The sequence below is a fragment of the Mauremys reevesii genome, linkage group 4 (genome assembly GCF_016161935.1).
Source record: "Mauremys reevesii isolate NIE-2019 linkage group 4, ASM1616193v1, whole genome shotgun sequence".
Taxonomy (NCBI): Eukaryota; Metazoa; Chordata; order Testudines; family Geoemydidae; genus Mauremys; species Mauremys reevesii.
Window position 1 is genome coordinate 65676792 of NC_052626.1, and position 26258 is coordinate 65703049.

The 26258-nt window shown below is 42.1% G+C and overlaps 1 protein-coding gene across 5 annotated transcripts in view; it reads right to left on the reverse strand.

The window, feature by feature from the left end:
- The window catches only part of PCNX1 (pecanex 1), a 134490-nt gene extending 108489 nt beyond the window's left edge, over positions 1 to 26001 (reverse strand). For 4 of the 5 annotated variants that reach the window (XM_039534582.1, XM_039534581.1, XM_039534580.1 and 1 more), the window contains exons 1-5: positions 25693 to 26001; positions 12691 to 12899; positions 8848 to 8953; positions 4273 to 4318; positions 2719 to 2808 (exon numbers count right to left, since the gene is read on the reverse strand). In XM_039534582.1, the coding sequence (XP_039390516.1) occupies positions 2719 to 2808; positions 4273 to 4318; positions 8848 to 8953; positions 12691 to 12899; positions 25693 to 25845 (604 nt within the window). In that variant the 5' untranslated portion in view covers positions 25846 to 26001. The remainder of the gene's footprint in view (positions 1 to 2718; positions 2809 to 4272; positions 4319 to 8847; positions 8954 to 12690; positions 12900 to 25692) is intronic. The other variant, XM_039534583.1, reaches the window with a different exon arrangement.
- Positions 26002 to 26258: the final 257 nt, after the last annotated feature.

Below are 26258 nucleotides of genomic sequence, written 5' to 3' on the forward strand. Positions count from 1 at the left end.
AACCTCCTGCTCATTTGGTGGCCCCTAGTTCTTGTATTATGGGAATAAGTAAATAACTTTTCCTTATCTACTTTCTCCACATCACTCATGATTTTATATACCTCTATCATATCCCCCCTTAGTCTTCTCTTTTCCAAGCTGAAGAGTCCTAGCCTCTTTAATCTCTCTTCATATGGAACCCGTTCCAAACCCCTAATCATTTTAGTTGCCCGTCTCTGAACCTTTTCTAGTGCCAGTATATCTTTTTTGAGATGAGGAAACCACATCTGTATGCAGTATTCCAGATGTGGGCATACCATCGATTTATATAAGGGCAATATCATATTCTCCATCTTATTCTCTATCCCCTTTTTAATGATTCCTAACATCTGGTTTGATTTTTTGACCGTCTCTGCACACTGCATGGACGCCTTCAGAGAACTATCCACGATGACTCCAAGACCTTTTCCTGATTCATTGTAGCTAAATTAGCCCCCATCATATTGTATGTTAGTTGGGGTTATTTTTTCCAATGTGCATTACTTTACATTTATCCACATTAAATTTCATTTTTGTTGCCAAATCACAGTTTTGTGAGATCTTTTGAAGTTCTTCACAGTCTGCGAACTTTGCCACCTCACTGTTTACCCCTTTCTCCAGATCATTTATGAATAAGTTGAATAGGATAGGACTGACCCTTGGGGGAACACCACTAGTTACCGCTCTCCAGTCTGAACATTTACCATTTATTCCTACCCTTTGTTCGCTGTCTTTTAACCAGTTCTCAATCCATGAAATATCTTCCCTTTTAACCCATGACAACTTAATTTACAGAAGAGCCTTTGGTGAGGGACCTTGTCAAAGGCTTTCTGGAAATCTATGTCCACTGGATCCCCCTTATCCACATGTTGGTTAACCCCTTCAAAGAACTCTAATAGATTAGTAAGACACGATTTCCCTTTACAGAAACCATGTTGACTTTTGCCCAACAATTTATGTTCTTCTGTGTGTCTGACAATTTTATTCTTTATGATTGTTTCAACTAATTTGCCCGGCACTGATGTTAGATTTACCGGTCTGTAATTGCCGGGATCACCTCTAGAGCCCTTTTTAAATATTGGCGTTACATTAGCTATCTTCCAGCCACTAGGTACAGAAGCCGATTTAAAGGACAGGTTACAAACCATAGTTAATAGTTCTGCAACTTCACATTTGAGTTCTTTCCGAACTCTTGAGTGTATGCCATCTGGTCACGGTGACTTGTTACTGTTAAGTTTATCAATTAATTCCAAAACCACCTCCTCTAGTGACAATTCAATCTGTGACAGTTCCTCAGATTTGTCACCTACAAAAGATGACTCAGGTTTGGGAACTTCCCTAGCATCCTCAGCCATGAAGACTGAAGCAAAGAATCCATTTAGTTTCTCCGCAATGACTTTATCGTCTTTAAGCGCTCCTTTTGTATCTCGATCATCCAGGGACCCCACTGGTTGTTTAGCAGGCTTCCTGCTTTTGATGTACTTAAAAAAAACATTTTATTACCACCTTTTGAGTTTTTGCTCTGGACGCTGTGGGGAGCCTCGGGCCCTTTAAAGTGCTGCCCGAGCCCAGCTGCTGGGCTCCAGCAGCACTTTAAAGGGCCCGGGACTCCCTGCAGTGGCTGGAGCCGTGGGCCCTTTAAATCACCACCGGGGAAGCTGGTCCAGTCCGGCACGCCTTACCAGCTCTTGCCAGTACGCCGTACCATACCAGCTTACTTTCACCTCCGCCTACTGGGTAAGATGGTGCAATTTATACTTAGGCATTACTTAGGTGCACTACTCCTCTGAAATATGACTAAGAGAAGTCACCATGAAAAAATTCTCTAGGCTGCAAGTTTATACTAAGCTTCACATCTAACAAGATTTTTTCATGGAGTTATAAACCCATGAAAACAGGTTTAAAAATAAAACTACTGACAACCATAAAATATAAGTTAACATGCAATGAAAGGATGCATGATCACACATTTTCAGGCATCACAGTAATAGTTCTCACACATACTGCTGCAACATGCAGTTTCTGATCCTGCAAGCAATTTGCTGTAAATATGCCCTCAAATACAAAAACCCACTCCAAAATCTTACTAACCTTTTGTAAGTTGTACCTAACTACACTAGTGTAATGCCTTTTAGAGAATTTTCAGTGGCAAGGAGGCAAAACATATAGCATACATCCAATACCCTTTGGACGATGCCAGAAAATTGAGCATGCATGCAAAGGGTGAACTTCAGAGGATGCACACTGTATACCCAAAGGGCTTACTGTAATTAATTAAGAAAAGGAGAAACTCCAAGACACCATCTTTTTGGTTCCATCTAAAAAATAAATGAATTATCCACATTCTGTCCAGCAGTATCAATAGTGACACAGCATGAGCTTCATGCAACTCGGGTGACCAAATGTCCTGATTTTATGGGGACAGCCCTGATATTTGGGGCTTTGTCTTGTATACCCCCCATCCTGATTTTTCACACTTGCTATCTGGTCACCCTACATGTAACAGACTGACATTTAACTGAAGTGTTAGGTTTTTTTTGTATGACCAACTAAGAGATTGTGAGTTGTTCTAAATTAACATTTATTAAAGTGACATTAGGAGGACTGAATAGCCCCAATGAAGTGCATACCGATATAGAAGTTTTATGGCAATCATGGACCATAATGCCAGATTAAAGCATAATAAACCAGAAGTCTCACCTTGTTCTTCACTCCCTTCTTTACAAAGACTACAACTCCGGCCAAGACTTAAACTGATATCATCAGAAGTCTTCGCAGTGTCAGTATCTCCTATATATTGTAAAAAGCATATTAGTGCTCAAAATATTAACTTTTAAGTCTATTGAGGGTACACATATTTTTAAAATATTTCACTTAAAAGTAAGATGCTAAACATAAGATTCAAAATTTGCACTAAGACCTCAGCTTAGTCACTTTGCTTGAAAATGTTTTAACTACCATAATTAAGTAACATAAGATTACTGTAATAGAAAGGAATTGGAGAAAAGTGTCTACTTTATCAGTTAGTTTTACTTTGTGTATAAGCAGGTTCTGCTTTTGATTGTGTGGGTCTTCAATATAGCAAGTGGGAAAGGAAAAGGATATTCTTACAGAGAGAAATAGGAAAATGAAAGCCTGCTGAAAATTTAATTTTGCTCAGAGGTAGGTGAAGTACCTGAAGCTACTTTTTAAAGAATATTTACTGGATTGTAAATTTACAATATCCCTTAAAATAAGCTTGAAATGCAAATTCACAAAAGAGCAATCATGTCAATTCTCTAACAGAAGATGGAGCATATTAGGAGTTTGCCAGGTAATGCAGTAAGCTAGGTTAATCATGCTAACTTGACTGTATTTTGCAGACAATAAGTTATTTGCTTTTAACAGTTTAGGTGTTTTGTTGCCTATTTTTGAAAGCAACATTCTGATTAATGAAGACTAGCAGAAACAAAATACTATGACTTTCCTTGAGCCTTGTTTACATTAGGGTTTTTAGCCACTGGAATAAAGCACAGACACAACACACTGGTATAAACTGTGATTAACACTGCTGCAGCTTCCCCAGTTTGAAGCCATGTTAAGCTGCACTGATACAAGACAGTTTACACCAGTGCACAGCTTTTCTATCAGAATTTTGCACAAATACAGCCACACTAGTGGCTAAACACTGTTGAAGGGTGAACAGAACCATCAAGAGGATAAAAATTTACATAGATTAACTAGCAGGGCAGGGAAGAAAACCAGTTATTTCCTTATTTAAATTTAAAAGTTGCACATTTAAGGAGGCCACCTTCCATTTTGCCTGTTACAAATAATCTTTCCCACTAAAATGCATTTTAAAAAAGCTATTCTGGACAATACTACTTCTCTCCTTATTTGTTGGATGCTTAGCATCCAGTAATATTAAGTTAAAGTATTGCAGCAGGTGGAACAATGGCTGCAGGGTAAGTAATAAATGAGTATTTGAAAGGATAGAGAGTGAGGGAGAGGAGAAAAAAGTAAGCACCTTTCAGGAAGTGAGACAGATTTCTATGCTTTCCTTTCCCAGTGAAGTTTTAAAAAGTTTCTCTGCACTTGTAATCACAATGCCCAAAGAATTAAGAATGTTTTCAAGTCAGCAGGCAGCATACTCACCCATCCCTATAACAATGGCAGGCTGAAAGGTAAAGATGGTGGACAGGATTTGGAAATACCACATCGAAACTGATTTGAAATGCTCCTGCAAGGCAATATCAAGGATAGACAGAATCTTACCTTTGATGGTTGCTGTTGTTCCAAGACGAGATAATCCTGATCCAATCTGGAAACAGCGCATTTTAAAAATGAGGAAAAAAAAGAGTAAGCCTTTTCTGAGTTACATGGCAAATGCAGCTTCCTAGTGCTGCAATGTGTACATTATTTACTTATACACGTAAGGGAGATTTCCAAAGGCACAAATGGGAGTTAGGTGCCAGAAGTTGGGCACCTAATAGTCCTTTGTGTCTTCACAACTGTCTGTGAATGGTAAGCCATCTAATTTATTATTCAAGAGTTAACACTAAGGCTCTACCTAATTTGCAATATTATGGATCCCACAATATTAGGCTTCCATCACAATTTTAGCTTACTTTGCACAGTACACAATTTTGCATATATTTTGAATTTTGAAACACACTTTTTCTCAATTAATACAGTAGAACCCCATTTATATGAGCTGATAGGGGCTGGGGCTCCTGATGTCAACCACCCCAGGCATTAATGATAGTAAAATAGTTGAAGCAAAATGTCTGGTTATCAAAAAAAATATGCATAACAATACTTGAGTGCTTATATTGCTCCAGCAATTTTTTCTTAAACGAATAGGTCTTCTCTGGCTTTTTCAAATTACCGCAATTAATAAAGGTCCATTATTATTTTTTCCATGATTTTCCATTTCTCGTCTACAACTCAGCTGCAATTACTTGACTGTCATCCCACAATTCAAGTAGGGCCTTAGTTATTACAAAGTTGCATTCTTTTCTTTATACCTATTGGAAGTAGCGACTTCAGTCTTTTAAATATGCAGATTTTAACCTGACAGCTTCCCTTTAAATTATCCAATATTGAAATAAACCACAACAACATGCTTGTCAGGCTGACAAGCATCAGGCTATAGATGCCTATAGTGATGAAGCCTATAATGGTTCAAGAAAAAAAACGGATATTGAAATATTTATCACTATTTCCTTTAACCCGTTTAAAATAATAAGCAGAGACATACTGGTGACGAGGATCCAGCTATGCAACACTGGGAGTCGATATTGTCCGAGTTATAGAGACAGCTTTGGACAACTGCTGATCATGACTATACTATTAAAGCATAAATCTCTCCAACAAGCTGCATGGCTACAACTGATTGTATAGATGAAAGCTTAATAAGTTATGCTGAAATCCCAAAAGCATATCCAGTATCACAACACAACTGATTTACCTGATCAGCTTTGTTCCTGGCAACTACTTCTGCAGCATACAATTAATAACAGATCTGAAAAGTATTACTATAGAGCCTAAGAAATCAAATCAGGGACCAGGATCCCATTGTGCTTGGCACTGTACAAAAAAGAACAGAGTCCCTGACCTAGAAAGGTTACAGTATAAGCATAAAAAAAGATGGTGGCTACACATTAATTCTAGCTGTGTGTCCTGGACGGTACAGTAACAATAGCATGCATTTATGCAGCTGTAAGAAAAATTAACAGATTCATAAGCTATTCACATTTTATGCATGAAGGGCTTCAGTACTCCTAGAGTGATGAAACCCTTCAAACACACAGAGCTGACCCTCTTGGTTGGTTTTGCTGCTACACTCCCAAGCCACTTCCCCAGTTCCTCAACCACCACTGCCACAGACTCCTTCAAAAACAGACCAGCAGCAACGAATACCTCCTACTGTGCTCTGACTAGGTGCAGTTATCTTAGCCTGCAGATTAGCAGGCTCTCTTTTTGCTGTTGCTCCCACATTACACCCTTTCCCTTTAAGAAAAGGATTTAAGAACAAAGTTAAAATGGCTGATTTCCAGTGAAGGGGTGACAGGAGAAAAGACAAAGACCAAAACACTCACCCTAGGAAAAATCTGTAACAGATTTGAATTAGTTTGATAAATCTTAAAGAGCAGTTGCTGTTTTATAGCTAGAGCTTGTGTTTATTAAGAATTTTTAGCTTTCTTCACATATTTTGCTTCAAATGATCGCCATTAAGTACATAACTTAAGAAAACAAATACATTCAAAATATAAGTTTTACTGAGCAAGGCCAAAACATACTTTTGTGTTTGCATGTTTGCAACTACCAGTTAAAAAAGCAAGATTTGCTTAATGTCTAAAGAAAGCCTGATACACTTCTTTACCTTCAAGCACTAAAACTAACATTTTATTTCAGAATGCTCTCTTTATGAACTATGTCTTCACTTTACATTAAAGTTGCAGGAGGGTATATATATCACTTTTTTTTGAACAGTGGAGTGAAGTTTACTTACTTAGTACACACTTCTCTCGATATATAGTCCTTCCCTGCCAAAAAAAATAAAATCTTTATAGGTGTGAAACCACGTTAATATTGAACTTTGATCCACCAGACAGCAGCAGTCCACTGCTGCGCTGCACTGCACTATATACTATTATATGTTATTGTATTATTATCGAGGTTATATATCGGGTATTAAAAAGCCATACAAGCATGCACACAAGTTCTGCTTCCTCACTCAACGCTAGAGCTGAGTGAATAACTTTTTTTTTCCAGTTTGGTGAGTGACATAAAAATCCAGGAAAATATTCTGTTAATTTTGAACTGGAAGTGTTTAGGGTTTTGGTTTTTTTAAACAAAAACAAAAAGCCAAGACAAAGATGGTTCAAATCAAATGAAACAAGATGTTATTTAGAATCAGCATTTCATTTCGAAACAAACTTCCAAAACTGTTCCTTTGAAAGTGTAAAAATGGAACAGATTTCCAAAACAAAATTTCAGCTGAAACTATTCATTAAATTCAGCAACTCAAATCTGCAAATAGTTTCAGTGTCCCAAAAAATGCATTTTTCTGTGAACTTTCTATCCAATGAAAATTTTTTGTCGAGCTCCACTCAGCCCTACAGAAGGAAAGAGGTCAAATACATAGTGATAGTAGTATACTTTCAGCTAAAATAGTCATTAACACATTAGATTGAAAAGAGAGAAGCCACAAGAATTTACTTGCTATAAGCATTTCCACTATTCTGCTCACGATTTACTGGTTTGAAAGAGAAACTATCAAGGTTGACAGGCTCAAACTTGAAAATGGAAGAAGAGATAGAAAGAATATAGAGCAGAAAGCAAAAAGGAGTGGCAGCTGAAAACAGAAAGGGATTATGTAAAGCACCATCCTTACTTCATCTTCATGAAGAAAGGATGTAGGTCATACTGCCACAATCCAGCTATTTTCTCCTGTAAATCTTGCTGCCTTCAAGTTCTTTGCTGAACAAGCAGAATTGGTACATAAGCACTGGAAAAAGTTAATTCTGCCTACGCATTTAAGCCATACACAGGGCTCAGGTGTTTACTGTCCCTATGCTCAGTTATTACAGCTTCCATGATTTTAGAATAGCAGGTCCCAATTTTGCCAGCCCAGATGCAACTTTAATCCACCCTCCTTCTCCATCATGGAGCCAAAGAACACTGTGCAGTTAGCATTAAAGCACAGAAAAAAGGGGTTACAAGTAGCAGAAAACAGCTTGTGCTCTCTCCATGTGCTTTAAACACTACTAGTCGTACCAGTGCATCAAAATCACAGAGGAGTGTTTATAAAGCCACAAAATGTTTGAGTTCCCTTCAAACTTGGTCTGCGCCCATGGAAGAGATATCTATATATATATTTCCAACACTGGTTTAAAGAGCCCTCTTGTTATTATAATATATTCCTCCCACAACCCCAAAATACTTTTTCTATTGAAAAGATTAAATGCTAGAAGCAAGTTCTTGCAGTCCTGCCCTGATGGGGAGGGAGAGGAAAACAGAAAGCCATGACACGTACTTTCTGCAAGATAGGTGGACAAGACAGTATGACCAACCTTATAAAAAGTGAGTATACATATTTAGTGAAGGAAATGTTTCTTTGCTGTGAACACCACTTCATTTTCGAGTTCCCACATAATGCTACAGAAACAAGTAGTGCATAATACAATTACATTAAAACTGAAATCTGAAAAATTCACACAACCTTGCCATTTTGGCTACAGCGGCCCATAATTATAACCCCTCCCCACCCTGCTTCCCCTCAACCCTCCAGAAACATATCAGAGGATCAAAGTAACTGGGACACTGGCACAGTTCTTCTGGAAATGAGAGAGATTTAGCATCTCTCCACTCTCATCATCTTATCTTGCTCTGTTCCCTTAACATTCATGACTACTGCCCCCGATGTGTCAAGAGTAATGTCTCTCAAAAAAGCCAGTTAGCACGATAAGAAATAGCCACACAAGGTAGTAATGGAAAAAACTTCCTAGGAAGAAACTTCCATTCAATCTTCTTTGCAATTTAAATGAAATTTGCCATTTGGAAAACTGAAAAGGTGAATTTAATATGGAAGTACTAGGTAAGAAGTTCCCAAAGAAATGAAGTTGTAGAGTTAATGGAGTAGTAGGAAAGAAGACATTTCAACTACTGGTCCTAGGGCACTGACAAAGTGTTTTACAAAGAAACTGAAAAAGAACAGGACGACGGAGCAGACTGTTTAATCTTTTATTTTGATGGAAAAAAGGGGGACTGCAAGCTTACTGGGAACAGTAACAAAGACTGCAGTAATGATTAGATAGCAGTAGTTGGATTAGCTTTAATTCCTACCTGATTGTTTGGGTCTAGAGCAGCATAAGAATTGCGTGAACTGCAGCCAACTGGGGGAGTGGCTTCTCGTATGAACTCAGACATCTCAATCCCTCCACCAGGGTCACTAAAGAAAAAGTACAAAGACAATACGATGTTTTAAACCACTATTCCCATTATCATATTTGCTAGTAATTCAAAAGGCACAATGTTTCAAGTCTTGATTTAATACAGGCTGTTTGGGTTGTTGTTTTTTTTAAACTTCAAGGTATGTGAACAAATGGATACTAAAGTACATTTTCTACTTCATTTACCGTATGCCATGGTAGGAGGGCTTGGTCACACTGCAATCTGGCTATTTTGGATTTGTGCAATGACTCTTGGAGACAATGCAAAGCAGTCCCTGAAGACATTCTAATTTATGCTGGGAACTAGAATGGTCCCCAGTCACCTCCTGAATCTGAGCCTTCCCTTACCCTCCAAGATGGCAAAACTCAGCAGCTGCTAAGAATTAGGACCAGAGGATTTTGAGCAGGATAAACTGAATCTTGTTTAAACTAAAATTAACAGATTTTCAGCCAGCCTGCATAGACCCAAAGCTACAGCCTTCTGCAAAAAAAAGTTTATGAATAGGATAAATATGCCCATCTCCAACAAATTAGGAAATACTTGAAAATGGGACTCCACTTTGGCATGGCTCAACAGTGTAAAGTATATAGCAGCAAGTAACTATTCCTTAATCTGAAGCATTCCTGCTAACATCAACAATGGTTGAAAGCAAACACTGAATTCTGGATCACTAACTTCAGCCTTAGCTAAAATGGTGGATATTCCTTAAATGGTTTTAAAGTAAATGAAGTGTAAAATTAAGTTAAAATGAGCATTTCAGTTTAATTACAGTATACATTACAGCCGCAACTGTGCTAGTATAATAATGCCTTGCAAAAATATTCCTATTTTGCCCCCATTGAGTAGCATACTCAGAAATGTTGCATGCATTTAAAATACACCTCTACCTCAATATAATACAGTCCTCGGGGGCCAAAAAATCTCACCACCTCGTAGATGAGACCGCATTATATTGGGTTCAGGCCGGTACGATGTACCAGCAAGAGCCGGCTTCCCTGGCAGTGATTTAAAGGGCCCGGTGCTCCAGCCACTGCTGGGAGCCCAGTGCCCTTTAAATCACCACCGGATCTCTGGCAGCGGGGCTCGGGTGGTGATTTAAAGGGCCTGGGGCTCCACACAAATTCGGATAAAATGCGGTAAAGCAGCGGGGGTCAGGTGGCGCTTTAAAGGGCCCGGGGCTCCCTGCTGCTTTACCGCTTTATATCTGAATTCGTGTTATATCGGGTCGCGTTCTATTGGGGTAGAGGTGTATTAGCATGCACATTACTTCTCAGTGTGAATTTACAGAAGGCTGGGTTGAGCAAAATTGGCACAGCTTTCTTTTAAACAAGCTACAAAAAGCTAGCATGAGGAATAGTTCACTCCACTAGGGCTCCCCCATACAAGTAAACCTAGAGTTGTACAGCAGTCATCCCTAGCAGAATATAAAAGACTGACACAGCATTACTGAAGCTAGGAATATATAAACATAAGTTTTGCAGGCACAGGAAGAAGTATGGATTTCAAAACTCAAATCATGGCATCTAAAAAGGATTTTGCAACTCCTCAGAACTCAGACCTTCAATTTACAACCAATTATAATCTTGGGTGAATTATATGTTCAGTTGTTTTCCCTATGAAATACTGGAATTTTTCCATTCTTGATTTATCTGTTTACTTCTGCAAGTGAATTCTGAGTGTGAGAGAAGTTGCCAGTTTCAGAACAAGAGTCACAGAAGCAGACAAAGTTATCATACACAAATGGGAAGAAAACTTAATGCAAAAGCTACGTCCACAACAAGTAGTAACAATGAGACTAGAAGTTCAAGATTAAGAAGTGAGACAGTCATGAGATATGAGTTAGTAATTTGAAAATGTTAGGGGAAATTAGCAGTTATTTCAATGCCAACTACCACGAACTTATTTAAATTGGCTAGAAAAAGAGTTCAGCTAGTGACTGTAACAATGAAATAAAGCATAAATAAGATCTTGAAAGCTTAGTAGACTGACTGAACATTACAGTAAAGCCACTTCCAAGGAAAAACAAAATACAATTTTATTGAAGTCAGCAATTTTCTCATATGAAAGTTACCAGTTTAAAGTCCACGAAAGTGAATTGACAATCTGTCATTTTCAAAAATTGGCCTTCTGACTTGGAAACTGAACACACTAGGTGCAAAATGTGTTATTAGTTAGTACCCATCTACTACTGTCTCTTTGTAACTGCATGCACAGTCTACGCAATGTCGTGTGTAGCGTCCTTGACCAATTATCTCCAAAGAATAAAACTTTTTCAAAAAAGCAAGTGTTTCATACTGATTTGTGCTGAAGAGTACAATGGCAGAAAATTTTTTAAACAAGTTTCAGATTTACAAGGGGTGATCAAAAGGATTTGACTATCCATCTGCACCCCATAAAAGACAGACCCTGCAGTTAATTAGCTACAGATACAAACACACAAAGAAGTTAAGTCAGAATTTTAAAACCCTTTTTGCTCAAAGTTCCAGTTTCTGAATGGAAACAGGATGTAAACTGCTGTCATCACCAAATATACAGCCAGATTGACAGGCTTCTTTCTACATGCTCACCTTCAGCAAACAGTATTCAGCAGGCACCTCAAAGGGCCAGTCTGCAAAAACCAGCTACAAACTTCAGAAGGAAGGAGGTCAGAGCATATTAATTTTTGAAGTATTAAGAGTGTTTTTTGGATTGTATTTTGTCCCTTTAAACAAAGGGCATATGGGTAGAGGGGCCTGGGTTGGCACACTAAATCAAAGAATACCAGATATTTAATTCCAGCTCTTATGCAGACTCCATTTTTAGTCTAGGCCAAGTCACTTACTACTTGACCAAGTAGTTCCCCTCCCCATGTGCCAATCCCAAATATCTGTAGAAAGGGGATAATTCCTACCAACTGTAAATGAGGTTGTGAAGGTTAGCTAGCCAATGTTTGTAAGTTGTAACATATATACACACACACCAAATATGGTCAGTCATGACCTGACCATTACATCATTTCAGTATAATCATTAGAAGGTACTTGCAGAATCAGAACCTTAGCCAAAATTGCCCTTGTAGCCATCTAGAATCCACTGGTAGAGTTGAGTGTTTAACTGATTGCCTACATTTGAAAGGAAGTGCTTTTTGGAACTATTATTTTGGAACTATTATTAAGCTAGAAAGCTACAGTGTGATGCTATCTCTAAAGAGATGCACCACCATCACTACTTTGAACTTCAGTTAAGAGCAAACCTAAACACAGTCCCCCTCCACCCCCACCCACCCCAAAAAAAGTTTCCCTGCACGGAGTTGGGAACAGGGCCACTATGAGAGGCACAGAACTTGTGGATCTTCCAGATGGGAAGTGGAGAGTATGGTGTTACATATTAAACTCCACCCTCAAATTCACAAAATGCCAGGCAACTGCTGTTCCTGATTAGGGTGACCAGACAGCTAATGTGAAAAATCAGGGCAGGGGGTGGGGGGATAAATAGGAGCCTATATAAGAAAGAGACCCAACAATTGGGACTGTCCCTATAAAATTGGGACATCTGGTACCCTATTCTTGATTGACTTTAAAAAGCCATTTGACTCTCTGAAACATCCAAAGTTACAGATATAGCTAATATCCCCAGTTGTTTTTTTCACATTACCTTGATTTACCAGTTAGTTATCAGCCTGATGAGGGCTACTGTTACAAGTAAGTAGTGCATGCAGAAACAGCTTTGACCACATAAGCAGATGAAGCGCTCTTACCTGGGCCCATTGCTGTCTGTTCTCCTGGTTGAAGTATTGCCTTGTTCAGTTTTTGCACCCCTGTCCATATGTTCATTGGCATTCCTCTCCACAATTTCTCCTTCATCCAATGCCCTGTGCAAACGGTAGTTCACCATTTTCAGAACAATGAAGAGAGCTGCTATCACTGGACAGTAGACTGCTACTATCACCATTGAAGAAGGAAGGGCCTTTCAAAAGGAAAATTAAAAAAAAATGAAGTGGATTCAAGAGATGTTAAAGACTAGATCACCAAACAAGTATAAAATTGTTTGAGTGTAGTAACAGAATTTTATTTGTGCCATGTACACTTTCATCATTCCCCAAAACTGATATAAAAAAGACACGCATAGGATATCAGCATGTAAGACTTGTTTCAACTAGTTTTTTCAAACCTGAAAAGGGGACTTGGGTGGGAATCAATTACAGGGTGCCAAGAGTAGACATGGAGTGGGGACTCCATATGCCAGAGGCGGGCAAACTACGGCAGACCGTCATGCCCAGCCCTTGAGCTCCTGGCCAGGGAGGCTAGCCCCAGGCCCCTCCCCTGCTCTCCGCTTTCCCCTGCAGCCTCAGCTCGCCGCGCCGTCAGCACGCTGGGTGGCAGGGCTGCGAGCTCCTGCCGGGCAACATGGCAGCACAGTTGGCTCTGGCCGGCCCTGGTGCTCTGAGTGGCATGGTAATGGGGTGGGAAGGTTAGATAAGGGGTAGGGGGTCCCAGGGGGCAGTCAGCGGACAGGGAGCGGAGGTTCGGGAGGGAATGAGGGGGTTGGATAGGCACGGGAGTCCCGGGGGGGGCCTGTCAGGGGGGTGAGGTCCTAGGGGGGCGGTTAGGGGTGGGGAGTCCCAGGAAGGGGGGAGGGGTCAGGGGACAAGGAGCAGGGGGGTTGGATAGGTTGGGGGTTCTGAGGAGGGCAGTCAGGGGGCAGGAAGTGGGAGGGGGCAGATAGGAGGCAGGGCCAGGCTGTTTGGGGAGGCACAGCCTTCCCTACCTGGCCCTCCATACAGTTTTGGAACCCCGATATGGCCCTCAGGCCAAAAAGTTTGCCCACCCCCTGCCATATCCACTGTCCAGATGACTGGGCAGCAAGGTCTCATGATCAATTTGCTTTAGAGTTAATGAAAAGCAGTGACCCCAAGTGAAGTCTGGAAAGAGTTTTGGAAGAGGGGTGAGGAAGGAGGAAAAAGATCCTGTTTAGATAAGTTGACAAATCAAGTCAGAACACAATAGCTACTCCCACATGCTAGACACCAGTATCATGGCAGCCTAACATGTTTTCCTGCCTATGCAGAAAGACTGTTTATATCATACAGACTTGACACCTAAGCCGTACTAGAAATTAACCTGCAAGACTTCATGGTTCAAGGAACATTTGGGCTGGAACAGCTATGCATGCCCAGAAGGAAGTGGAAACACAACAAAGGTGACCTGGAAAGGATTTTTCACACCCCCCCCCCCCCCACACACACACACTTTATTTTGATGTGTAAAAGAGCCTGACTTTTTCTCCCCCAACTTATTCCAACTTAAGGATGAAAAGTGAGAGCTGATCTTGCCAGGTTTTGCTGAAAGACCAATAGAAGGTCTCAGGGAACTCTGACTCTAATTGAAGGAGCAAAGATGTTCCTCTAGATTTAACCCCATCTCTCAAGGCCGTGTCTAACATAAGAGGCTGGTAGAAGTCCTGGCACAACCTGATAACCAGTTTTTAAAGCATGCTCAAAAGAGATGAGAGAGAGGAGAAGAATACCTCTGCAGTGGAGATCCATCACAGCTTCTGCAGCACTGCCAACCCTCACCTCTCTGGAGAGTTACTTTTGCTTGTTATTCTGTAACTTGTATTGCCCCACCCCCAAGTTTTTGACTTCTAACTTGCCTTGTTGCTCTGGCTGAAGCTCTTTAAATCTTTTACTGCTGCTGAAGTTCTACTGGGTCTCTTAGAGGTGCTGGAATCAGCAGAGGAGTTAGAAACTTCCTACCAGTAGGTAATTAGTCAAGGGAATAGATACAAGCTTTTCCTATTTACATACATGTTGGTAGTGATGATGCCACAAGAACTTTAAATAGTAACTGCAAGCATCAACAGGTCCCAATTAGAGCAAGACAGGAGTTAGAGGTGTGGTTGATAATCTTGCTTTGAATGTTTGCAAACAAAACAACAGGTCAAAAAGGAAATTTTACCGTGAAATTGATTCACTAACTCAAACTATTTTAAACTTGTCTGGAGCAGAGTAACTTAGGTAGAAGTCCAAAGTTGGGGGGGGGGGTTGTTTTTGTTTGGGGGTGGGACAAGGGAGGCAAGAGAAAGAACTAACTTAAATTTTAATGTCTTGGCCTAAAACTAAGTGTTTTCAATAAATTTATCCAGAAAATACTTTAACTAAGCTGCTATCATAATCACTAACACGTCACTATCATATCTATTGATTAGTTAACCCATGCCATGGAATTCAGTGCTTTTGTTCAGTTAGAAAAAGACTGCTTGTAAAAATAGATTTGCAAAGCCAATACACTTGACTTTTGAGCTAGATTCTTGAAGCCCTGGGGGGAAAAAAAATTGTGTCTGTGCCAGCCTTAAATATACTTCTGGTAAAGCAGGCCTGTAAAGATCAGCCAGACAAATCTTAGAAGCAGGATCCACAGGGAAATACATTTCATTTTCTACTTTGAATTAGAGGACAAGTTATTGGTTCATATTAGCAGCCATTAGGAAAGGGATAGATAATAAGACAGAAAATATTGTAATGCCATTATAAAAATCCATGGTACACACACACACCCCTTGAAAACTGGGTGCAGTTCTGATTGCCCCATCACAAAAAGATAAATCAGAATTGGAAAAGGTGCGCAGAAAGGCAATGAAAATAATTAGGAGAGACTAAAAAGACTGAGACCAATCAGCTTAGAAAAGAGCTAACTATGGGGGAGGGGGTAAAATACGATAGGTCTATAAAATCATGAATGGTATAGATTAAGTGAATAAGCAAGTATTACGTATCCCCTACACGTAAAACAAGAACTAAGGATCACCCGTGAAATTAATAGGCAGGTTTTAAAAAAAACCAAAAGGAAGTACTTTTTCCACACAACACAGTCAGCCTGTGAAATTTGTTGCCATTGCCATGTTGCAAAGGCCAAAAGTATAACTGGGTTTAAAAAAAAATAGATCAGTTTATGTACCTATTTGCCATTAGCCAAGACGATCAGGGGTGCAACCCCATGCTCCAGCTGTTCATAAACACCAAACTGCCAGATGGCGGCATGGATGGATCACTCGAAATTGTCTTGTTCTGTTCATTCCCTCTGAAGCATCTGGCACTGGCCAATGTCAGAGACAGGATGCTAGACTAGATGGGCCATTTTTCTGCCCCCATATGGCTATTCGTATGGCAACTAACTTAAGGTTTCTTAGTAACAGAGACCGCTGGATTAAACACATTTAGCGAAGGAAGAAAAAGTTATAGATTTGAAATGAGGTGAAGACAAGAAGTTTGTGTATCATGACCAAATGTGATAACTACGATGGTCTATTTCAGTCTGACAGAAGCCAATCATCACAGATATCCTTTATCTCGTAACTATTACATTGCATAGCAATTCTTAAAGTTTGAACGGCAGTGCTCATAAAAATGCATTATACTGGTTAAAGCCATGCTTGAGGGAGACAGGCATTACATGAGCCTTCCTGCACAGATCTCACACTCACAATTTTGCAACTTCATCTTGACCTACAAGCACATGTACTATCCTCGGAACGGACAGCCGACTGCGACCCAACAGCGTTGTGACCGACATGGAAAAGAAGATCTTCATGGTGGATGTCACGGTACCATTTGAAAATGGTGTCAAGTATCAGAGGGGTAGCCGTGTTAGTCTGGTTCTGTAGAAGCAGCAAAGAATCCTGTGGCACCTTATAGACTAACAGAAGTTTTGCAGCATGAGCTTTCGTGGGTGAATACCCACTTCTTCGGATGCAAGCAGTGGAAATTTCCAGGGACAGGTGTGTATATATAAGCAAGCAAGAAGCAAGCTAGAGATAACGAGGTTAGATCAATCAGGGAGGATGGGGCCCTGTTCCAGCAGCTGAGGTGTGAAAGCCAAGGGAGGAGAAACTGGTTCTGTAATTGGCAAGCCATTCACAGTCTTTGTTTAGTCCTAAGCTGATGGTGTTAAATTTGCAGATGAATTGGAGCTCAGCAGTTTCTCTTTGAAGTCTGGTCCTAAAGTTTTTTTGTTGTAAGATGGCCACCTTAACATCTGCTATTGTGTGGCCAGGGAGGTTGAAGAGCTCTCCAACCTAGAGACTCTCATCAATAACCAAACTTCCATACAAACGGACTTCACTAAAATAAGACAGGAGATCTACATTACCCACTTCACCTCTCTAAAAAGGAAAAAGGACTGTAAGCTGTCTAAACTCCTACCTGCCACATGGGGCCAAAACTGTGATACCCCTAACCCACCCAGCAATATCGTCAATCTATCCAGCCACACACTCAGCCCAGAAGAACAGTCTGTCCTATCTCGGGGACTTTCCTTCTGCCCTGCCACCCCCACCAACATGATACAGTTCTGCGGCGATCTGGAAGCCTACTTTCGCCGTCTCCGACTCAAAGAATACTTCCAGGACAACACTGAACAGCGCACTGATACACAGTTACCCTCCCACCAACAGCACAAGAAGAAGAACTCCACATGGACTCCTCCTGAGGGTCGAAATGACAGTCTGGACCTATACATTGAATGCTTCCGCCGACATGCACAGGCAGAAATTGTGGAAAAACAACATCGCTTGCCTCACAACCTAAGTCGTGCAGAACGCAATGCCATCCACAGCCTCAGAAACCATCCTGACATTATAATCAAAGAGGCTGATAAAGGAGGTGCTGTTGTCATCATGAACAGGTCTGACCACCAAAAGGAGGCCGCCAGACAACTCTCCAATACCAAATTTTACAGGCTACTTCCCTCAGATCCCACTGAGGAATACACTAAGAAACTGCACCATCTACTCAGGACACTCCCTACACTAGCACCGGAACAAATCAACGTACCCTTAGAACCCCGACCAGGGTTATTCTATCTACTACCCAAAATCCACAAACCCGAAATCCTGGACGCCCCATCATCTCTGGCATTGGAACTCTCACTGAAGGACTGTCTGGATATGTGGACTCTCTACTCAGACCCTATGTTACCAGCACTCCCAGCTATCTCCGTGACACCACTGATTTCCTGAGGAAACTACAATGCATTGGTGACCTTCCAGAAAACACCATCCTAGCCACCATGGATGTAGAGGCTCTCTACACAAACATCCCACACGCTGATGGAATACAAGCTGTCAGGAACAGTATCCCTGATGATGCCACAGCACAACTGGTTGCTGAGCTCTGTGCCTTTATCCTCACACACAACTATTTCAAATTTAATGACAATATATATCTCCAGATCAGTGGCACTGCTATGGGCACCCGCATGGCCCCACAATATGCCAATATTTTTATGGCCGACCTGGAACAACGCTTCCTCAGCTCCCGTCCACTCACGCCCCTTCTCTACCTACGCTACATTGATGACATCTTCATCATCTGGACCCATGGGAAGGAGACTCTGGAAAAATTCCACCATGATTTCAACAGCTTCCACCCCTCCATCAACCTCAGCCTGGACCTATCTACACGGGAGGTCCACTTCCTAGACACCACGGTGCAAATAAGTGGTGGTCACATTAACACCACCCTATACCGAAAACCTACCGACCGCTATGCCTACCTTCATGCCTCCAGCTTCCATCCCGGGCACACCACAAGATCCATTGTCTACAGCCAAGCACTGAGGTACAACCGTATCTGCTCTAACCCCGCAGACAGAGACCAACACCTAGAAAATCTCCACCAAGCATTCTCAAGACTACAGGAGGAAATAAGGAAACAGATCAACAGAGCCAGATGTGTACCCAGAAACCTCCTTCTGCAAGACAAACCCAAGAAAGAAACCAACAGGACTCCACTGGCCATCACATACAGTCCCCAGCTCAAACCCCTCCAACGCATCATCAGGGATCTACAACCCATCCTGGACAATGATCCCACACTTTCACAGGCCTTGGGTGGCAGGCCAGTCCTCGCCCACAGACAACCTGCCAACCTGAAGCATATTCTCACCAACAACTGCACACCACACCATAGTAACTCTAGCTCAGGAACCAACCCATGCAACAAACCTCGATGCCAACTCTGCCCACATATCTACACCAGCAACACCATCACAGGACCTAACCAGATCAGCCACACCATCACCGGTTCATTCACCTGCATGTCCACCAATGTAATATATGCCATCATATGCCAGCAATGCCCCTCTGCTATGTACATCGGCCAAACTGGACAGTCTCTAAGGAAAAGGATAAATGGACACAAATCAGACATTAGGAATGGCAATATACAAAAACCTGTAGGAGAACACTTCAACCTCCCTGGCCACACAATAGCAGATGTTTTTTTGTTGTAAGATGGCCACCTTAACTTTAGGACCAGACTTCAAAGAGAAACTGCTGAGCTCCAATTCATCTGCAAATTTAACACCATCAGCTTAGGACTAAACAAAGACTGTGAATGGCTTGCCAATTACAGAACCAGTTTCTCCTCCCTTGGCTTTCACACCTCAGCTGCTGGAACAGGGCCCCATCCTCCCTGATTGATCTAACCTCGTTATCTCTAGCTTGCTTCTTGCTTGCTTATATATACACACCTGTCCCTGGAAATTTCCACTGCTTGCATCCGAAGAAGTGGGTATTCACCCACGAAAGCTCATGCTGCAAAACTTCTGTTAGTCTATAAGGTGCCACAGGATTCTTTGCTGCTTCATTTGAAAATGGGTCACTGGCCTTCCACGAGGCCCGAGCTTGGAAGGTGCTGAAATACACCCCACTGGCCGACATCCTGAGAGCCTATGGCTACGAGGTCCAAATCCACGCCCTAGTCGTGGGAGCCCTCGGTGCGTGGGACCCCCACAACAAGCTGGTGCTGAGAGCATGCGGAGTTCGTCAACATTATGGCCAGCTCATGAGACAGCTCATGGTGTCCGACACCACCAGGTGATCCAGAGGCATATACACAGAGCACATCATGGGACACCACCAGTACCAGGTTGAGTAATCGAGACCGCCGGTCTGGGAAATAACCCACTTCCTTCCTTCCCTGACGAACCAAGGGACACACCTCACCCATGTACTTATGTGCTACACCAATACTGACTTGGACTCTAAATACATTCCACGGGTAGCGTACCCGAGCCCACTTATCCACTGGCATTTTAAAAACTCCCACACCCCAATCTGGGACTATGTTGGTTATGTGCTATGTATGTATGTCGTGAACCTTGTAACCGATACTTGTAATCCCTCATAACCCAAGCCTGACCCCAGATGTACAGTACCTTCCCTCTTAACTTGTGTAAACTTGATTTTAAACATTAACTTTAATAAAAATTTTAATTCTAATCCTAGGCCTTTCCTGAGAAGACTACCAGTTGGGTTTAATTCATTATGGTCCTATAACGAGAACAAATTTTGATGAAGTCTAATAATGACTTCACAACTAAGTGCTAGTTTACACTGGCAACGCTAAAGCGCTGCTGCGGCAGTGCTTTAACATGCCTTGCGTGGTCGCGGCGCAGCTCTAGCACTGAAACTTACTGCCCTTGGGGGAATGGGGTTGTTCACACCCAAGCGAGAAACTTGAAGCTCTGTAAACTGCCAGTGTAGACAAGCCCTCTCTCTCATCTGTGACTGAAACAAAAGTGCTACTTTAGAGTGGTTAAATTAGTTTTATTAGCTTTTGTCACTCTGCCTCTTTTGTATAAATATCTCATTTTAAACCTCAGAGAAATCCTGTTCATTAGTTTGTTACACATATCTCTTATTCTACAATATTTTTGTAGCTCTAGTATGTGGTACAGGTAAAAATCATAAGCCTGTACTAGAAACTGACTTGCCTCTTAAAGGGACTAATTGTTGGTAGGATATACGCCAAAAGATCAAGTAGACAAAATGCAAGAACTGCTTGTTCATTAGATGTAGGGTGGAGAAGAGCTTTTTAAATTTACGAATTAATTCAACTCAGCAAAAAATTGTTTTATATTTTAATACTGGCTAGACACAATATGCAAATTTGGGGTGCTCAACTCTCCATAAAGTTTTCTACCTCCCTTTTGGAACGGCCAATACTGGGCTTCAGGCAATCCAAACTGAAAAAATACTTGTTTAAGAACTTCTGACTTTGAAGCATTTGGGTGTCCTAGGAGATTTAAGAGGAAGTTTATGACATTTCCTCTGCAGTAATATGCTGAGTGCTACAGTTTGAGTTAAAGTTTGACCACATTGGAGTCAATACTGAATGTTTTTAGAAAGCCTGTAGAACAAGACATATTAATAACAAATAATATTAATTGCAAGAAGCAAGGTCCCACATTTTGTATGCTGCATCTAGTTGTCAGTTTTATTTAAAGCTTAAAGAATAGATAATGTTTTCACCCCTCTTAGCCAGAAGGCCGAGAATGAAGCACTAAAAAAAGCTGGGCCTGAGCCCAAGATAATTCCAGGTTTTTGACTTGCATTTCTCAAAATCTGAGAAGACATCCTCTAAGTATAAGAATGGCCAAACAGGGTCAGACCAAAGTTCCATCTAGCCCAGTATCCTGTCTTCTGACAGTAGCCAATGCCAGGCGCCTCAGAGGTAATGAACAGAACAGGTAATCTTCAAGTGATCCATCCCGTCGCCCATTCCCAGCTTCTGGCAAACAGAGGATAAGGACATCATCCCTGCCACCCTGGCTAATAGCCATTGATGGCCCTATCCTCCATGAATTTATCTAGTTCTTTTTTGTATAATGCATTTATGACCTCAACTATTAAGTTACAATAAAGAGTAGGAATAATGGGATTTTCTGAAAAACTAAATCTAGTTGGGAATAACAACAAAACACGAAGTACCACGTAGAGAAAGCAAGCACAAAGTCACAGGGAAAACATCTCATTGAATTGCACTCCAGTGCCTAGGCTTCCTGGCTGTAATCATGGAACCATACCTATTTGTCTAAAAAGGTCTTACCATATCACACTTCTACACTGAATTACATTTAAGTGACCTACGTATGACTAGCTATTATATCGATTCTAGATATCTAAAGAGATCTTGCCATTATAGACATGGACATATTCCGTAAACATGTCCCACGCTTAGAATAATGGCTCCAATGAAGTAAGTGGCAAGACTCCCATTTACTTCAGGGAAGCCAGGATTTCACCCTATTTCATTTCTGAGTGATTTTTTGTTTTGTATGGGGGAGTGGTGAGTTTAAAATAATGTGGGCAGTGATTTGAATACTACACTTATATAAATGCTAACTGTTATTTCAGTAAGAGTTATTTCAAGAGACTTAGGTTCTACTCCTGGCTCTGGCATATCCTGCTAGATGATGCTGTGACAAGTCACTTCCCCTTCCTGTGCCTCAGAGCTTGTATACACATTTAAAATCCTGCAGTGGCACAGCTCCACTGTCTCCACCTGTCAGGGAGTCTGAAGAACTCCTGTCTCTGGTGCCCCGGGGGAGAGGGTGAAGGAGGTGGGCTGCTAGGGAGCCAAGCCCAGCCCTCTTTGCCCCCTACCAGCCTCCCTCCTCCAGTAGGTGGAGGTTCCTGCCTCATGTGGTGTCTCCAGGAGGGAGTATGGGTCAATGGGCCTATATACTTGGATTGAAGCACAGGAATCTAACAGAGTTGAAATTAACATGGTTTTGTTTTCTTCTGTATGTGTATTGATAATTGAGTGTATATCTCTGGGAACAGAATATATCAACAGCTGCTGCTAAAGCAACCGAAACACTCCCACAGACTTTTGGTACAACAAACTACATCTTTAGACAATGGAGGTATATTTGAATTTACTAGTTTGAAGGACAAGGTGCATCAGCTCAAATAAAGTATTTCTTGCCTAAAAACTGAGTTACAATTGAATGTAACTTGGTTATAAAAACTTAAGTCACCTTTACCCTCAGAGAGCTTGCTACAAGCAAAGCACTGAAGAACTTTGTGGCCTTCCTACCACAGGATATTTTAGAAATAAGTCCCAACCGTTGCTACCCTAATGCAGCAAAAACAAGTGGGAATTTGTTCCTAGAATTTCCTACTGTGGGAAAACACATGACGTTTTACAAAGTTAAATGTAATAAGATCTCCCAGCATTTGACATCTTTGTTTTAAAAGTAACAGGCTGTTTGTCAGCAAAAACTACTTTGAAGCTAGTTTAGAAATCCTCTCCTACACAGTTATAAGCCACACTCCAAACAAACAAAAAAACAAAAAAAAAAACCTGGCTTCCTCCAGGGATGTTTAACAAATGTTGCTTAACTGTGCAATTCCTGCAAAGATACAGTTCCAGAATACCAACAGTAAATGATGTTAAAAAAATAAAAAAATAAAGGAGACATTCAGGAATAAGATGACCATAGTCATTCTGTCTGTTTAGTTTATGTCTAGACAACACTTAAAAACGGCAAAGGGTGGAAAAGGGAAAACAGCCAAATATGATTCAATCTGCTTTAACTTGTGACTAATCTTCCTACTTATTCTTGGAGCATTTGGCATGTTGTTGTTGCATCTTTTGCTTGTCCGGGGCAATGGAGAATTTTTTTCTAATTACCTCAAGAAGAAACAGCTTGTTTTTTGCCTGCCTTTTCCTCCTGTATCAAAGCACATAGATAGGCAGAAATAGTGCTTAAAGTTTCACTCAAGGCAAAGACTCCTAAAGCACCAACTCCTGCTGCAAAAGCTGCACAAGATTCAAGTTACTCCAATTTCATCAGTTATCAGAAAAGGACAGAGAAGATTCTTTCCAAAGGAGTTTCCTGAATGGACATCTTGCTGTTTGTTACACTGTTTATGGCAAGCCCTAGGGGTGCTACTAATTAAATAAGCTATTTTGTCAAGCATGACTGGATATAGGAAATTACCATAAAAATGAAGGACAGAACAAACTCCAACAAGCTGCACCTCAACAGAAGACTCCGAAATGATCTTCCTGCCTTTACATGAAAACAGATTCCCAATATAGCATCCATTTAGTTGTAAACTGGATTAGACTGTTCATCTATTACACACACTGTAGATTTTTGGGCTTTTGTTTTGTTTTTTTTAAAGCGAGGCAGCTGTTAATTAACAGCCTCTTGTTTCCTTGTCAGGAATGTATTATTTTTCAATAACGTGCAAAGCCATTTTCATTTTCCAAAGAACACCGAAATACAAAAGGGCAGGTAATCTCAAAGGGCTGTAGTCTTAAAATTTTACATGATTCCTCCACCTCAGTAATTTCTTAATATATTCTAATTACTGATATTGAGTCTACCCTCCTCCTCCACCAAGCTGTAGTGTTTGCTAATGAATCTAGCAGCCTGACCTATGACCTCTAGTTCCCCTGCCCTTACAAACTCACACAGGGTTTTACCCTGGGGACTCATTCACTAATCCACATACATTTTTCACAAGTCAGCTTCTGCTTTAAGTTGTCAAAGCATCTTGATTTCCCACACTTGCAGATTAGATCTGATTGTGCCAGAGATCGATCAATCATGTCACACCTAAGTGATCACACTGTACAACTGCTGAGAAATCCATGAGCTGAAATATTAATTTGTTTCACAGATGACATGCAAGTCAGAATTTGATGCTAAAAGATAAAGTGGTGAGTAATGTACAACGGGAAGCTACACACTGCCTGCCTGCCCTCCTTCCCACAATCCAAACACAACATATTAACATATAGAAAGGGTTTTTTTTTGAATGGAAGGCAAGGGGGAACCCACAAAGGATCATCAAAAATTAAGAGGAGCTTTTGGGTTTGCAAGTCAGTCTTTTAAAAAAAAACTAAAATCAAAACAAGATGCTAAATAGAAAGGTACCTTTAATAGCAGATTATATTTCTACAGCACCTATTCCGCCCCCTCCGAGGATCCCAAAGTACCTTACAAGCTGCAAGGCATAAGAATAGCTTCCCTTACTATTACAACACAGTCAAAACAGGAGAGCAGACAGCACACAGTGCACACAATATATGAATGGACCTTTAGACTATGATCTTTGAAGCTTATCCTCTAATTTTAAGAGATGAGCCACAGAATCTTTGCAATTAGACCACACAAAACTATGGTCAAGGTCTCATCCAAAGGTTCCTGGGGACATAGACTGCAAGCAAATGTTTATGTGAAAATAAAATAATAATACCACCACCACCTAGATCTTATACAGCACTTTTAATCAAAGTACTTTAACAAGGAAATAAGCCATGTTATTCCCATTTTCCAGATGGGGAACACTATGACACAGGGAGGTGAAGTGACTTGCCCAAGGTCTCCCACAGCAGGCCAGAAGCCGAGCCAGGAACAGAAGCCAGGCTTCCTTAGTCCCAGTCTGCTGCTCTATAACTGTGGGAATTTACAATACATGAAACTTCTATTCTAGGCCATTATAACAGCAACCATCAGTTTAAACCAATTCAGATGTGCATTACAAGCCTAAGCACTCTGTCTCATCTTTGACGTTTCTATGGTAGCTATAGGAAACTCAGGCCCTTATTGCCCAGGCTGGCACAGGAGAGCACCTCGCTGGCTCTGGGTACCACAGAAAAAGCAGGAAGTTTAAAGTAAATCCAAGTGGTCTCTCTCTCATCTTTCTTCCTCTCCCCCGGGGCTTTTAACCATAAATGAAATTAAGCAGGAAGGGCCCCGCAGGAGCTGGCAGGGCCGGGGCCGTACACCCCCAGGCACCACGCTGGGGTATTCACAAGGCTTCGGCTCGGATTCAGCCCAGGGGGAGCGGGAGCAGGCCCCGGCCCCCGGGGTGGGGTGGGAGCCCTGACAGAGGGGAGCGCCCCACGCACACGCAGCCACGGCCCCGCACGCGAGCACGGGGGGGGGGGCGCACTCACCATGTAGAGAGTGAAGGGGAAGCCCAGCAGGAAGAGCCACAGATACAGGTGCAGCGCGTTGACCCCGGCGCCCTGGTGCGGGTCCTGGTACCAACCACCGCTTAGCGCCGCCCACACGCCCTGGCGCAGGATCTGCAGCGCCTGGGAGCCCATAGCGGCCCCGCTCCGCCGCGCTGGCCCCGCTCTATCCGCCCTGCGAGCCCGGCCAGAGCCGCGTCCCGCCCGCGTCCCGCGACAGCCCGCACGTCCGCGGCCGCCAACGCCGCCGCCTCCCCACCAACGCCGCCGCCATCTTAGGTCCGGGCCCCCGGCCGCCCCCGGCCCGGCAGCCCTTGCGGCTGCAGCCGCCCGTCCCTCTCGCCGCTGCCAGGGAGTGACAACGAGCAGCGCTGCCTCAGAGAGCGGCGTCCCCGGCAAACCCGCCCCGCCTGGAGCGCCCCCGTGCGGCCTGGAGGGAGGGCAGCACTTCTGAGCCAGGGCGGCCCGGAGACCATGCAGCAGAGCCGGGGCTCGCCTGGCAGTACCCACGTGCGTCTCCCCGTGCCTGAGCCACTTGGGAGTAGCTG